Below are 14,441 nucleotides of genomic sequence, written 5' to 3' on the forward strand. Positions count from 1 at the left end.
CTCTGGCAGAGTCAGAGGCATAATCAAGAGTCAGAGATCAGGCTGTGTTAAGAAACTGGGAGTGTCCTGCAGACTAGTCTGTTCCTGACTTTTTGCACATGTATCCTCTGCCTCCCATTTTTTTTTAAACTAGCGAAGTATGTGTATATGTGCACCATGTTTGCCACTGTTAGCACCAATTTACGTGACATTTTAAAGAGATTATTAGTGGCCTTTTTAATATTGATTAAAAGTGACCTGTTAAACCAAATGAATCATTTTGACAGCATATACAACAGGCACAGGAGCAAAGCATAAGGCCCTGTATTCCCATGTGAAGATCCTGATCCAGAGCAGGCCCACTGTATTTACTCAAAAATTATTAGATATGAAGTTCAATATATCTATAAAACATCTCAGATTTGAAAATGTATCCATCAGGCACCAGAGGCATGTTTTTATCAATTGGAAAGGTTTCATAAGTATGTACACAAGGCAAGATGTCCTCTGTAACAGTCAGCATCCTCACTGTTAAACTCCCTTCATAGAAAAGACCACACTGTCTTTTATCATGTTTCAGATACCTCTGTTTTATAATGAAGACCATCTCAGTTCCTCTTTTCAGTTGACTGTTTTAATTGCATTTTGTTACTGTTGTTTTCTAAAATAAGCACATTACCTAGACTAGAGCACCCATTATGCAGAAGGGAAAGTTGTGTGTATGTATAAACTAGGGTTTGAATCCAGCCATGATCACCACACTGATACAGACACAAAGCTGAAGCTGTTTATAAGAATAGGAAAATGCATGTACAGCTTCATTGAATGCCTCCCACAGTCTAGCTGTGTTTTGGAGACTGCAGAGTCTTGTATGCACTGGGTCTGGTTTCCTTGTAGAGGGTAGCAGCAATCCTAAATGAAACATTTTATGGAACATGCAGGTATATCTGCTTGATGGCTGCTTTGAACTTCAGTCTTAAAATCAGTTTTTTCTTGTTCAATGTACCCTTCAAAGGATTCTTAATTTAGCAAAAGATGACCCTGCTACTGCAATGTTTAACCAAGTAATTCCATAGGTGTCTCTTGAAATGTAGCAATTGATAAGCACCCATTCACCTAATAGCAACTTTAAAAGGAGCCTTTGCAGCAAGAGGCTATTGATATTTACTTGGGACTGAACTCTAACTAAAGAGGGACTTGCTCCCAAGTAGGAGTGCATAGCATTACAACAGAAACATTCAGCTAGACCCTATCCACTCCTCTCATATATTTTGCATCAGGACAGTAAAGCGATCAACAGAGCAGCTGCAGTGGAAGTTGCATTATTCAGATGGCTCAGGTAAGTAAGTCAAGCCATACATGAGGGCTAGGACAGAGCAAGTGAGCATAGCAGACACCCAGCCATTCTTGTTGCTGAACAGATGAGGTACAAAAAAGTCCTTACCCCTCCTACCCAAACTGATGCCAAATGTTTTTTGGGGTGGAAGGGGAGTTACATCTTCCTCTCCACCTCCCATGCCTCATAACATTCTCATCCTAGTACATCACTATCAAAAATGACAAAATGTTTAATGCAGGAAGAGCCAGCAATAATTCATACTAAAACATTTGACAGTAGACCAAAAATTGGAGAGCTAGCCACAGGATTTCAAAGCCCTGCCTTGACTGTACTGCCTTGGGCAAGTGACACTTCCCCATCCTCTGACTCTCCCAAGTGTAAAAATAGGAGCAACAGAGACTTACCACACAGGTTTGCAACAAGGCCAGGGTACAAGAATTAGTTGGCTGTGACAGCACACACACAAAAAATAATTAACTGTAAGGCACAAAGGAAATTCAAGAGTGCTCTAATAGTCATGCTGAACCAATGCTTTCCTACATAATGGAGCTAACAAATGGCTTAGAAATGTGTGTCCCTTCCCATCAGGACCTTTTTTTTTCATTGCAATGGAAACATTACATGGAAAAATCATTCACTATATTCTCTGCGAGAGAAAATATTTTGAATCATTTTTCTAGAAATCACAGGAGAACCATTACACTGACATGTCCTTAAGTTTATTAGAACTCTTCAGCATTAATTGGTATACCTTCCCCCCCCCCCCCAAAAAAATGTGTTTTTACAACTTTTTCATCACCTCCTTTCACCCCCTCCCCAAACCCACTAGTCTCTCCTTTAAAAGAAACACAAAATCAAAGTTTTGGTAAGTCAGATGTATTTTAAAAAGTCCCCTCACAAATGCTGAATGTTGCCCTGTTTTAAAAAGCACCCCAAAGATCCCTCGATTATACATAATCTTTAAAAAAGAGCACACAGAATGTTAGAGCTATCTTCAAAAAACCATGTGTGTGATTTGGGATTTATTCTGATTAAATCATCAAAAGAGGAAAGGTCCATTTGTCTTTTTATATATATTTATATATGTACACACACGCGCACACACGCACACACACAAAATATGGATATAGATCTTGCATTCTCGTCCTGGGAAGGGTTTTTCAGTCTCTTTCCGCTTAAGTCCTCAGAAAAGCCCCTGCCTTTACTCTCCCAGTTTGGACAGCGACTTCTCCTGTTGTCTGCTGAGTTCGTTCTCTTTCAAGAGTTTCTGGTTCTCAGCTCTCAACCTGTCCAGTTCCTGCTCTAACTCACTTACCCGGGGGTCCTCCGTGGAGTCCCCCGAAAACTTCTTGTTCTCCATCCGCAGGCGGTTGTTCTCATCCTCCATCTTGGAGAGGCACTTCTCCAACTCCAGGTACTCCTTGATCAGCTCCTGTTTGCTCATGTTCTGCAGGCTCTCTACGTGGTAACGCTCGTAGGTCTCTGAGAAGTCCTTCTGAAGGAACTCGCTGCCGTCTCCTCCCATCCCGTCGCTGCCGCCATCTTCCTCTTCCACAAAGTCTTCCTCACTGGTTTCATCCGACTTGGTGGCAGCTCTCTTGGGGCACAGGCCGGTCTTCAGGTCCGGCTCTTCCTGGTCATGGTCTTCCATCAGGAACTGCGTGGTGTTGTACGGCGCCACCGGCTGCCCCTTGGCAAACATTTCCGCCCGCAGCCTGGAAGCACGCTGGCTCTGCTTCTCGTCGAACTTCTTCTTCTCTTCCCAGCTGAGCTTGTAGTAAGGCTTCCAGTGCCTCTTTTTCTTGGAAGGGCGCCTCCTGTGCTTCTTCTTGCCCAGCTGCCTCTCCTCTTCCCCAAAACCTTGAGGTCTGTACCTTTGGCCAACAGAGCCGCAGTAGTCTTGGCAAGGCAGACCCAGCGCCTCCCCATCGCCTGCAGCCGCAGCGCAGTTCTGGGCCATCGCCTCACCTTCCGGGCCACCAAAACTTTGGCCTTCCCCGACAAGAGAAGCTGCCCCTTTGGCACCAAAGCTGGCATCTTCTCCATCCTGCTGCATGGCTTCTCTCGGCTGCCACCTGCTGTCCACTTCTTCCTGGCTGGAGGGTGGCGATGCCAAAAAGGGTCCACCTCCACCTCCGCCTCCTCTGTCTCCACCACCTGCGCCCCCTTTACAAGGGGAGACGGGCAAAGTTTTGCCATTCGGTTGCTGCCGGCCGGCAGACACAGCCCCCTCGGCCATCGCTGGTTCTTCCTTTGGCAAGTGTTGTGGTCAAGGCTCCCTTCTTTGCTTTCAAAGACTGAAGGCTTCACCCAGCTGCGCGGTCTTTTAACCCTTCGGTTTCTCCAGAGCTCCTCCTCTAAGGTCCCAGTTTGGCAAGTCCTCCGGCTCCTGGTGGCTTCAGGCGCTGCTGGCCTTCTTCCCTTAGGGCTCTGCAAAGAAGATGATCAAGAGCCTGTTTTGTCACTGGCCTTTGGCTGCTACTGCTTCCTCCCCAAGCCCCCCCCCTCCCAAAAAGCTATACTAATAACCCTTGCAAGAGAGCAAATGTTGACAGGGCTCTGCAATGATGATGACCAGGAGCCCTGTTTTGTTGCTTTGGCTACTGCTTCCTCCCCAAGACCCCCCCCCCCAAAAAAAAAAATGCTCCACTACTAATTCTTGCAAATGTTGACAGGGCTCTGTCCAAGAGCCTGCTTTTCTGCTGGCCTTTGGCTACTGTTTCCTTCCCAAATCCCCCCCCTCCCTTAAAACTCCACTTCTAACCCTTGCAGGAGAGCAAAGGTTGACTCAGGGCTCTGCAAATATGATGACCAAGAGCCCTGGCATTTTTGCTGCTGCTGCTGCTCCTTTTGCAAGAGAGCAAAATGTTTGCAGTTGACCCCTTGAAGCAAGCAATATACTCACAGTTGGCAGCACAGATGATGATGAAGGAGGTTTTCCTATCCCTGCTCCTCTTCCTCTTTGCACATCTGGAAATGCAAACAGTGATGTTGGTGGGAGAGCAGATCAAGCCAGTTGCAAGAGTCCAAATCTCTCTCTCTAATGCTGGGATATGAGCAAAAATGTGTGCCACATCCAACAGCTGAGTAGGGCACTGAAAGGGTTAAGCTGCCCAAATCCAGGCACCAAGGAGTTAAAAGCCTTCTCAGTCCTTAAAGGCAGCCCTGGTGCTCTCGAAGTTGAAAACAAAAAGGTCTTCCCCAGCAGCCCAATAAATTCAATCCAGCCGCGAAAGGGTTAACAACGCGCCCGGAGAGGAAAGGGTTAACCCTGCCAAGGAAGGGTTAACGTCACTGCGCATGCCCAACATTCGAACGCTCCCCTCTCCTCGGACCCTGCCAACCCTCACCCGAGCACTGCCTGGTCGCAACTGCTACTCCCCGCTCGCTGGCTCGCCTTATATACCCGAGCCAGCCCCTACCTCTCACTGCGCGTGCGCCTCTCGTTTCTCGCGTCCCGGGGCATCTAGGGATTTGTAGTTTGGCCCTCCGATCGATTGCTCAGCTCGTCCTGGACATAAGGACTACACTTCCCAGAGTGGCGTCGAAGCTGGGCTTTTCAGCCAATGCGCTCTTCGCCAAGGCGGGACGGAAAAGAAACCGCTTTCTGATAGGCTGTCAAAACGACTGAGGCGTGAATGGCTCTCTGGGGTGTCTTTCATGAGGAGCTCAGCCAATCAGAGGAGGGTTGTAGGAGGTGGATATTGAGCCGTACCATTATTTCACGCGGGGGTCGGTTTCTTCCAGAGGTCCCGACCCTTTCTTTTTGAAGCACTTATTAAGTACATATTAAAAAACTAACGTCGCCTCGTATTATTTGTTTTTCGTGACTGAAGTGGTATAATTTTCTGGTGATTCTCCCCCGCGTGGAAAAAATGGTAGCGCCCAAAAAAGTAGTTCCAACGCGACCCTGAAGATTTATAGGATTCCGTAACGGGGCGCTCGCTTCGGGGCGCAGGATGTTAGTTACGGATCGGATATTTGATGGGAGAATGGATGTCACCCGGTAACGAAAAAGATCTGAACGGCAGAACCAGGTAGGAAGTCCTCGGTGGCGGAAGGACACTTATCATTGGCCAAGAAACGGTCGAGTTATCTGCGACTCTTCCGCTGGGAGGGTGTTGTAAACAAACCGAAGTTAGGAAGTAGTTCCGTCTTAAAGGGACAGTGTCAGTCCCTGCTGCTAAATCAAGTGATGTAATGGAAGGCCAGGGAAGGGGAGTGGGGAGCAGTGGTTAAAGGCTGGGCCTTCCCTTGCTGCTAGTGCTTCCTCTGGGGAACATATATGTGTGTATACGTGCCTTCAAATGGCCACACTATGGATTCCATAGGGTTTCCATTATAAAACCCAGAAGTGGGTTTTCTCCCAATCCCTTCCTCTGAAATACAGCACATTCGGTGATGGTCTCCCATCCAAGTCCAAACCAGGGCTGACCCTGCTTAGCTTCCAAGATTCCAGGCAGGATCTGGTGGCAACCCTATAGATTCCATAGGGTTTTCTTAGGGCAAGGAATACCCTTGCCAGTTTCTTTCTCTCCAATACAGATCTGGTATTTGTTAGTGGTCTCCCATCCAAGTCCTAACCAGGGCTAACCCTGCTTAGCTTCCATGATTCCAGACAGGATATGGTAGCTTTAGGGTGTCCAGGTTGCCTGTTAACTTATGGAGACCCCTCATGGATTCTTAGGAAAGGAATCCTCAGAGGTGGCTTTGCTAGTTCCTTCCTCTGAAATACAGGCTGCAGCAGCTGGGATTCGGTGGTGGTCTCCCATCCAAGTCCTAACCAGGGCTGACCCTGCTTAGCTTCCAAGATCAGACACTGGAAGGATCTGGTGGCTTCAGGGTACTTGTGTGTGTGTACATGCCTTCAAGTCGCCTGTTGACTTAGGGTGACTCCATAGAGTTTTCTTGGGCAAGGAGTCTTCATTCAGAGGTGGTTTTGCCAGTTCCTTCCTCTGAAATTAAGCCAGAAGCACCTGGGATTTCTTGGCAGCCTCCCATCCAAATGCTAAAGTTGAACACACACATACCGGATATAGGAGAGTCGGAGCCAGCGTGGCGTAGTCGTTTGGGCACTGGACTACAACTCTGGAGACCAGGGTTCGAATTCTGGGTCAGCCATAGAAACCCACTGAGTGACCTTGGTCAAGTCACACACTCTCAGCCTCAGGGGGAAGCCAATGGCGGAATCCCTCTGAACAAATCTTGCCAAGAAAATCCTGTAGTTTAATCTATCTCAACCCCATGATAGGTTTGCCCTTAGGGTCTCCATAAGTCAGGAGCTACTTGAAGGCACACACAGCACACACACACACACATATGATTGTTGCAACAGACTAAATTAGATTCCAGACAGGATCTGGTAGCTTTAGGGTGTTTATTAGTCAATATTCCTGGGTTCTGCCTCTTGGGGAAGCTGCGGGGATGAAGGTAGAGTGGGCAGCTTGTAGAAAGAGAAGTACACACCTTAAGGAGAAAAATATGGAGACATTTCATGCCATTAGATGTGGAGAAAGCAAATGCATTTTGCACATGCTCAGAGGCCTGTGCAGCTTCACTACTATCCTAAATCCTCTGGGCATTCACATTCAATATGCCCTGATTAGCCATTTGAAAAATAAATAAATACAGGAGGCATATACAGTGGGCCCTTGGTATCTGCGGGGGTTTGGTTCCAGGTCCCTTCCTGGATACCAAAATCCATGGGTGCGCAAGTCCCTTTAATAGTGAAATGGTGCCCCTTATACACAATGGCAAAGTCGAGGTTTGCTTTTTGGAATTTATATACTGTATTAAAATATATATATATATATATATTTTCAAGCCGTGGATGCTTGAAACTGTGGATAAAAAAATCAGTGGATACGGAGAGCCGACTGTATTAAATGTAGAGAGATCTTGTAGCGCCTTTGAGACTAACTGGAAGAAAGAAGTTGGCACCAGGAGCTTCCCTAGGCTTCAGTCTCCTTCCTTAGCTGCCTTTGGATATAATAATAATAATAATAATAATAATAATAATAATAATAATAATAATAATGTAGAGAGATCTTGTAGCACCTTTGAGACTAACTGGAAGAAAGAAGTTGGCAGCACTTAGTCTCAAAGTTGCCACAAGACCTCTCTACATACTGATTCTACAGACTAACACAGCTATATCTTTGTATTAAATGCTGTCTCTTCCCAGTGCTTACTTCCACCCAGCTGGAGATGCAGGCCATGATGCAAGCCTCTTTTCCTGCACTTGATCCCACCCAGCAGATCTTCCTTTATACCCCTTTAATGTGTCATTCCCACAATTGGGGTATGTGTGCCATGTTTGTGAGAAGAACAAGGGGTTGGTGGTATCTCTGAGAAGGCTTTGCTTGTAAGACCCATGGCAGGAAGCCTACATTTAAGTGCTCCATGCCCAGGGATGCAGCTACAAAAGTTTGCAATATGAGGGCATTGTTCCTTCTTAATGGTTCTTCCTCCCACTGAAATGTTCCCTCCGTCCTTAAATTTCTAGCAGCATTGAAAACTACTCACACCTAGAACTGTTTTACTTGCTGTTTAGTTTATCACATGAAGGAGATTGGGAGTTTACCCCATGAATAGCCCGGAAAAAAATGCGTAATTATGCAAAACGATTTCACACGATGTCGCACAAAACCCGCCATTAAAGTGGTCACAAAGGAACATTAATACACATCTTTTTACTTTCGGGATTTCAGGGGCAATGCATGCATTTCCGGTATCACTTTATTTGCGCAATTGTGTGTGATAACTATTGGTGCAATTATTTGCCATTTTCGCTTTATTTGCGGGATACTTTAATTAATTAGCCCCAGTGTGATAAACTCCCGTGTTTGCATTCTCGTGGTACCTTTGCCTGTCCCTTTTCTTTGGATGCCTAATGCCTAGTTTCCAAATGCTGAGGTTTTCAGTGACTGCAATGCTAGACATTTGGGAAGTGAAGGAAAATTTAATGGGGGGGCAGAATTCTAATTTGAAAGAAGGGGATGCTCTTATTCCATCGCTGCCCTTGCTTCTGTCTCTTTGGAGCAAAGCAGCTCAAGGGATATAATAGTAACATCTTTGGAAAGATGAACTACCATTGTGGACAAGGGGAGGGAGTCTTTCAGGGGCACAGTTCCACAACCACTGTTTATTTGTTGTTGCCGTGTGCCTTCGAGTCGTTTCTGACTTACCCTAAAATGAACCTATCAAAGGGTTTTCTTGGCAAGTTGCTTCAGAGGGGGGGTTGCCATTGTCATCCTCTGAGGCTGAGAGAGTGTGACTCATCCAGTGGGTAAGGTTTCATGGCCTGGCGGGCATTCAACCCCTGCTCTCCAGGCCAGAGAATCATAGAATCATAGTTGGAAGAGACCGCAAGGGCCATCCAGTCCAACCCCCCTGCCATGCAGGAAATCTAAATCATTACACCATGCTGTTTATAGTTTCTTTTTATTTCCTATAGTGAGAGTAAGGCACCCTCCTCACTATAGAAATAATGCTGTTTTGACACTACTTTAGCTGCCACAGCTCCATACTACCGAATTCTGTGATTTGTATTTTTGTGGGACACCAGCACTCTTTGGCAGAGAAAGCTAAAGGCCTTGTAAAATTACAGATCCCAGGATTCCATAGGATGGAGTTGCAGCACCTGAAGGGTTGTCAAACTGCGTTATTTGTACAGTGCAGGTGCACCAGGGAGGAAATGAAGTAAACTTGGAATGCTCATGTTCTGTATGTAACTATGGATCTAGTTTTAACACTATAGTGCTTGTGTGTTATTAAAAGCTAATTATAAAAGGAAATCTAAAACTTTTGTGTCAGGAAGGGTTTTATTTATTTATTTATTTATTTATTTATTTATTTATTTGGGTCTTTGATAACATGCAGTACATTGACATTCACTACCTTGAGTCCTTGTAGTGGGCAAATGGTGGGATATAAGTAGTGAATTCATCATCATCATCATCATAGTCGCCATCATTAGAATGATTCCTTACTCATTTCTTGAGAGAAGTCGGAAATATAATATGAAAACTCTGGTATATCTGGTATATATCAAAGTTCCACTTTAATCTAGCATTATTTTTTAAAGCCCATTCATTTTTTCCGAACAGCCATATGATGTCCGCACTTAATTAAGTCACATTTTAAAGATGCAGGTATGCAGTCAAACATCAGCTGCATATGAACTCGCAACTTATAAAACGTAGACAATAGGGACAAATGGGATAGTTAGCCCCATTTAGCTTAAATTAATTATAAAGGAGCTCAAATTTCACTCTTTGGTCTGAAAGCTCCAATTTTGCCATGCCTATTTTAATTCGCTTGCAGAGAAGCTGAGGATGGTCCAAGTATTACTTTTGAAAGTAGCCAGCGGAAACTTGGAAAAGTTTGCCTTAACCTATCTCAGCACTTCCAACTATTTACATATCCCTTATATCTAAAAACGTCAAAGCTGTGTACATCAATACAATTTAAAATATATTCATGTCACAAAACACATCATGCACACATTCTTTTTCAAGAATTCAAAGATATAGCCGCGTTAGTCTGTAGAATCAGTATGCAGAGAGATCTTGTAGCGAAAGTGCTACAAGATCGCTCTACGTACTGATTCAAGTCCAAGAAACGGATGGTGGGTGGGACTAAATAGGGAAGGCTTGCTCAAATAAATATGCTTAACATGCCTCATAAATTAAGAACGGAGGGAGCATGTCGGAGCTCTAGTGGAAGAACATCTCTACAGAGTGGCAGGATCAGCCTGTAAAGGTGGCTATGTTACAGATGAAGAAACTGAGCCTGGGAAAATGCAACATGCCTAAGGCACTGAAGTTATGACAGAGCCCAGTGCTTAAATCCAGGTCAAATTCCAACTCTCTTATCGTACTGGACGACACATGTCTTCCCATAACAAATTTCTCCCGTATGATTTTTAACATCTTGGTCTGATGAAGAAGCCTGTGGAGTTTGGAAAGCTTGCAATTTGCATTTTGTGCATTTTGGTTGGCCAATAAAGGTGTCACTGTTTTATGGATTTTGGATGTTATTGTACTTTGCTACATGGCCGACATGGCTACCCTTGGATATGCATGCCAAATTTAGTAACTCACCAGACTCTGGAGTAGTCCAAAAGAGATGGTTTTACTCAGAGGTCTGGCTTACTTCCATGCGGGTGGATGGAAGTTTACAACCCAAAGAACAATAGGTAGGTAATAAACAATAAAAAGAATAAGGTATAGCAGCTGTGTAGATTTGGGCTTTTTGTTCTGAGTTCAGTCAGTGGGACTTGCTTTCTAGTGCCACTGTTAATCCTTTGTCTGCTGAGGAAACTACTTGATCCTATTTTATCATCAGGTGACAGTAAATCAACCAACCAACCCAACATTAGTTCAACGTAGGTGTCCCCAACCTGGTTCCCCATAGATCTGTTAGACTACAGCTCTCATAAATCACTCGGGGATTCTGCAAATTGTAATCCAATGCATCTGGAGAACACTAGGTTGAGAAGCCTGGTTGAGTGTGTGTCATTTCAGAATTTCTTCTTCAGCTCTGGCAAAGCTGGCCCATGACATTTAGAAGTCCTACAAAAATTAGAACGGTGATTCATGGCCCTCAAGACTTAGATCTGGGGAAAGGCCTTTCTCTGCTGTGCAGCAGCCTTGCTGTGCAACATTTTGTACAAAGGACGTCCATCTTAGTTCCCTTTCAATAAAATGGGAATAGCAGTCACCCAGCTTTTAAGGTCGTTGTGCAAATTATTGCAATAATAAAAATTGACGAGGATAATGATGATGGTACTTTGTGGCAGAGACAAGATTTTCCTTCTGCTGCAAGCTAGTGGAAATTTTCCTCCAGTGTAGTTATAATATGAAACCAAGTCAGTACAGTTCCCCTCACTCCTTCCAGATTACTGCTTTCTAGGGACGATCCTGGTCTCTTTCTTCAGAAAGGGACTGCATGTTGGTATTTCTAATGGTAGTGCGGAAAGCGTTTTCCTTCTAGGTTGCTCCCGGAGGTTTGGCCCAGTTCCTATTTGGACAGGCTGTTCCCCTTTGGAGGGGAGAGCAGGAACACCAAACAAACAGCTGAACTCTACAAGAAAATGCTCCCACTGACAAGGCTGCCAGCTCTTTATTTCTTCTTGGTGTCAAAGCTTTTGTTCACTGAAGGTAACATAGGGTCTAATCCATGTGGTGACCTCGCGGTTTTAGTGTTTTTGTTTTATTTGGCATCCCAGAGCCCTGTCTTTGCCAAAGAGTCGTTGCTTTGGAGCAGTGAGGACTATACTCTATGAGGAGGCCCCAGCATAGATCTGGATCCAGAAAAATAGGGTGGCATGGCAGCTGTTTCTCAGAGATTCACAATTGGGAGTTTGAACTACCTCTATCAGCTAAATGGCAATATCTACAACTGAAACATTTATTACAATCCAGATTTTGGTTCTGCAGGTTTAAGGGCATTTGATATTATAGACAATATTATAGACATTAATTGAAGCCAGTCAAATATCCAAGACAACAATCAATCAATCAATACACATTTCTGCTATCTATAAATAGATATGATACACAAGATGCCAGCCACAGATGCAGACGAAACGTCAGGATAAAACTCTTCTAGAACATGGCCACATAGCCCGAAAAGCCCACAAGAAACTATGGCACACAAGGTTTACAGCAAGAATGCAATAGAAAATTGGAAGACCCAGTTCTGACTAATCAATGGTCATCCGTTTTAGCATCTATAATTAGTATGACTATCGATGACTGACTATGGTCCAAAACACACTGCAGAAATAATCCAGTTTGAGACTGCTTTAACAGCCCTGGCTCAATGCCAGGGAATTCTGGGAACTGTAGTTTTGTGAGACATTTCGCCCCTCTCTGGCAGAGAGTTTTGGTGCCACAATAAACTACAATCCCCAGGATTCCCTAGTACTAAACCAGGGAAGTTAAAGCAGTCTCAAACTGGATTATTTCTGCAGTGTGTCTTGGACCTATGTCTTATACAGCAGAAATCACTTTTTCTGGTGTATTTAGTCATCACAACATCTAAATCTGCAAATTGTTGGAGATGTAATACTGCTAATGCTTCCTTAACACATATGTATGGGAACTGTCCTTATATTTTGTACCCATATTTTGTACTTATATTTTGGATGGAAGTAATTACATGACTGAATTTGGTACTGGAAAGTTTCTTGATATTCAGGGACATGCATGTCCTGTTGGGTTATTTATCTGTTTCTTAGAAATTAACAAATGGCCAACGGAAGTGGATTTTTGGTGCCCTTTTGACTACTAAACAATTGATACTTTTGTTACTGGAAAGATAATTTCCCTCCACCTGCCATCCAATGGATAGAAGATGAACATTTAAAAGAATGATGTACTGTATGGATGGAATTTACAAATGGTCTTACATTTGGACATTTGGCCAGCTTTTATAGAAACTTACATCTAACATGGTTATTTTTCATCAATGTGTGTTTTTATTTTCCTGGTTTTGTTATAAAAAAAGATTACTAAATGTAAGTGATAACATTTTTGCACATAAATAAATACAAGATTTGGGACCTTGCAAAGTCTGGATGAAACCACGACATCAGAAAGAGCTGCCAACTGCCTTGGCAAAATATAACAGCCTAGTCTTCTCTTATGCCTTTAACAGAAATCTGCAAGTGAAGCTTTCCAAAGTGTTTCCAAGTGACATAATAAAACAGTGGTGGGCCTTTCACTGTACAGTATTAGAGATCTATATTGTACTTTAAGTGCCATAGAGCCAGTGTGGCATAGTGGTTTGAGCGCTGACCTATGACTCCGCAGAGCAGGATTCGAATCCCTCATTCAGCCATGAAAACCCACTTAGTAACCTTAGGCAAGTCACAGTCTCTCAGCTTCAGAGGAAGGCATGGCAAGCCCCCTCTGAACAAACCTTGCCAAGAAAACCCCATTATAGAGTCACCTTAGGGTCGCCATAAGTCAGAAATGACTTGAAGACAAACGACACAAACACACAGTTCCATCTATGGAAACCTGGGATTTGTAGTTTAGGCTTGAAGATTTAGAATTCTCAGCCAGAGAGATCTAGTGCCTCATCAAACTACAAACCCAGCTTCCTGAGGATATAGCCATTGAAGTTAAGGTGGAATCATAGTGCTGTAACTGTGTTGTATGAAAGGTCCCAGTGTCATGTGCCAGGCAAAACTACAATAGTTGTGTGGAAAGTTGGCAATCCTAATTCCAGCTTCTATTTCCTCCTATTTAGGAAAATGACACACTAAACACATGGGGAAAACTGGACTGGATCAAAACTTACCAGTAGTCATACTCAGCAGATCTAATGAATTCAATGAGACTAAATCATGAGCTAACCTCATAGTGGCCCCACTGTAAATTTGAGTGTCTGGTACCAATTCACTAATATAGTGTGGTCAATCTTGCTTTCCACCCTGATATATATCTGAGGCCATTACTGAGAGATATCCTGGCAAAGCCCAGAAAAATACACTATGCCCTTCACCATTGTCACTACAAGATATTTGTCCTTTGTTCGCAATGCTGTTGTGTGCCTTCAAGTCATTTCTGACTTAGGGCGACCCTAAGGTGAACCTATCACAGGATTTTCTTAGCAAAATGTGTTCAGAAGGGGTTTGCCTTTACTTCCTTCTGAGGCTGAGAAAATGTGACTTGCCCAAGGCCACCCAGTGAGTTTCCATGGCCTAGTGGGGATTCGAACCGTGGTCTCGAGTTGTAGTCCAATGCTCAAATCATGTGCACCTTAATAACTAACTTCTGCCAACTGGGAAATAATACTGATCTGCCTTATAGAATTCATTTGGCTAGTTAAGCACCTTTCAGATAATTGATACTAGTGGAAGTACCCAGATCTGCACAACTTGGAAACATCTAACTCCACTTTCCCTGCCATCCAGCAGGTCACACTTTCTCTGCCACCTGGTGACTGGACATTGGTACTGCAGGATATAGGCATATCCATATCTAGATGATGGTGGTGATGATGATGATGATGATGATGATGATGATGATGATGATGAAGCTTTATTTATACAGCACTGTAAATTTACACCACACTGTACATAGAATCAATTAAAATAGCTAAAATAACA

At 43.9% G+C, this 14,441-nt stretch overlaps 1 protein-coding gene and 1 long non-coding RNA gene across 3 annotated transcripts in view; one reads left to right on the forward strand and one right to left on the reverse strand.

Annotated features, from left to right (window-relative positions):
- Positions 1–2,178: 2,178 nt before the first annotated feature.
- On the reverse strand, positions 2,179–4,820 carry LOC149309241 (protein HEXIM1-like). 2 transcript variants are annotated; one of them, XM_089532030.1, is made up of 3 exons: positions 4,741–4,820; positions 4,224–4,288; positions 2,179–3,748 (listed from the first exon to the last, which is right to left on the reverse strand). In XM_089532030.1, the coding sequence occupies exon 3, from the start codon at positions 3,555–3,557 to the stop codon at positions 2,520–2,522; it is 1,038 nt and encodes a 345-aa protein (XP_089388156.1). In that variant the 5' UTR covers positions 3,558–3,748; positions 4,224–4,288; positions 4,741–4,820; the 3' UTR covers positions 2,179–2,519. The 2 variants fall into 2 exon arrangements, with proteins under 2 accessions (XP_089388156.1, XP_089388157.1); XM_089532031.1 differs by lacking the exon at positions 4,741–4,820 and adding an exon at positions 4,669–4,684.
- Positions 4,821–5,073: 253 nt separating this feature from the next.
- Positions 5,074–14,441, forward strand: part of LOC149309242 (uncharacterized) — a 36,851-nt gene continuing 27,483 nt past the window's right edge. The window contains exon 1 of the long non-coding RNA XR_016281890.1: positions 5,074–5,355. This is a non-coding gene — a long non-coding RNA (uncharacterized LOC149309242). The remainder of the gene's footprint in view (positions 5,356–14,441) is intronic.

Source organism: Sceloporus occidentalis, unplaced genomic scaffold (genome assembly GCF_023333645.1).
Source record: "Sceloporus occidentalis isolate IW3139 unplaced genomic scaffold, rSceOcc1.0.p SCAF_7, whole genome shotgun sequence".
Classification (NCBI taxonomy): Eukaryota; Metazoa; Chordata; class Lepidosauria; order Squamata; family Phrynosomatidae; genus Sceloporus; species Sceloporus occidentalis.

Coding starts and splice junctions, on each gene's coding strand:
- LOC149309241 (XM_089532030.1), bottom strand. CDS start 3,557: ATGGCCGAGGGGGCTGTGTCTGCCGGCCGGCAGCAACCGAATGGCAAA.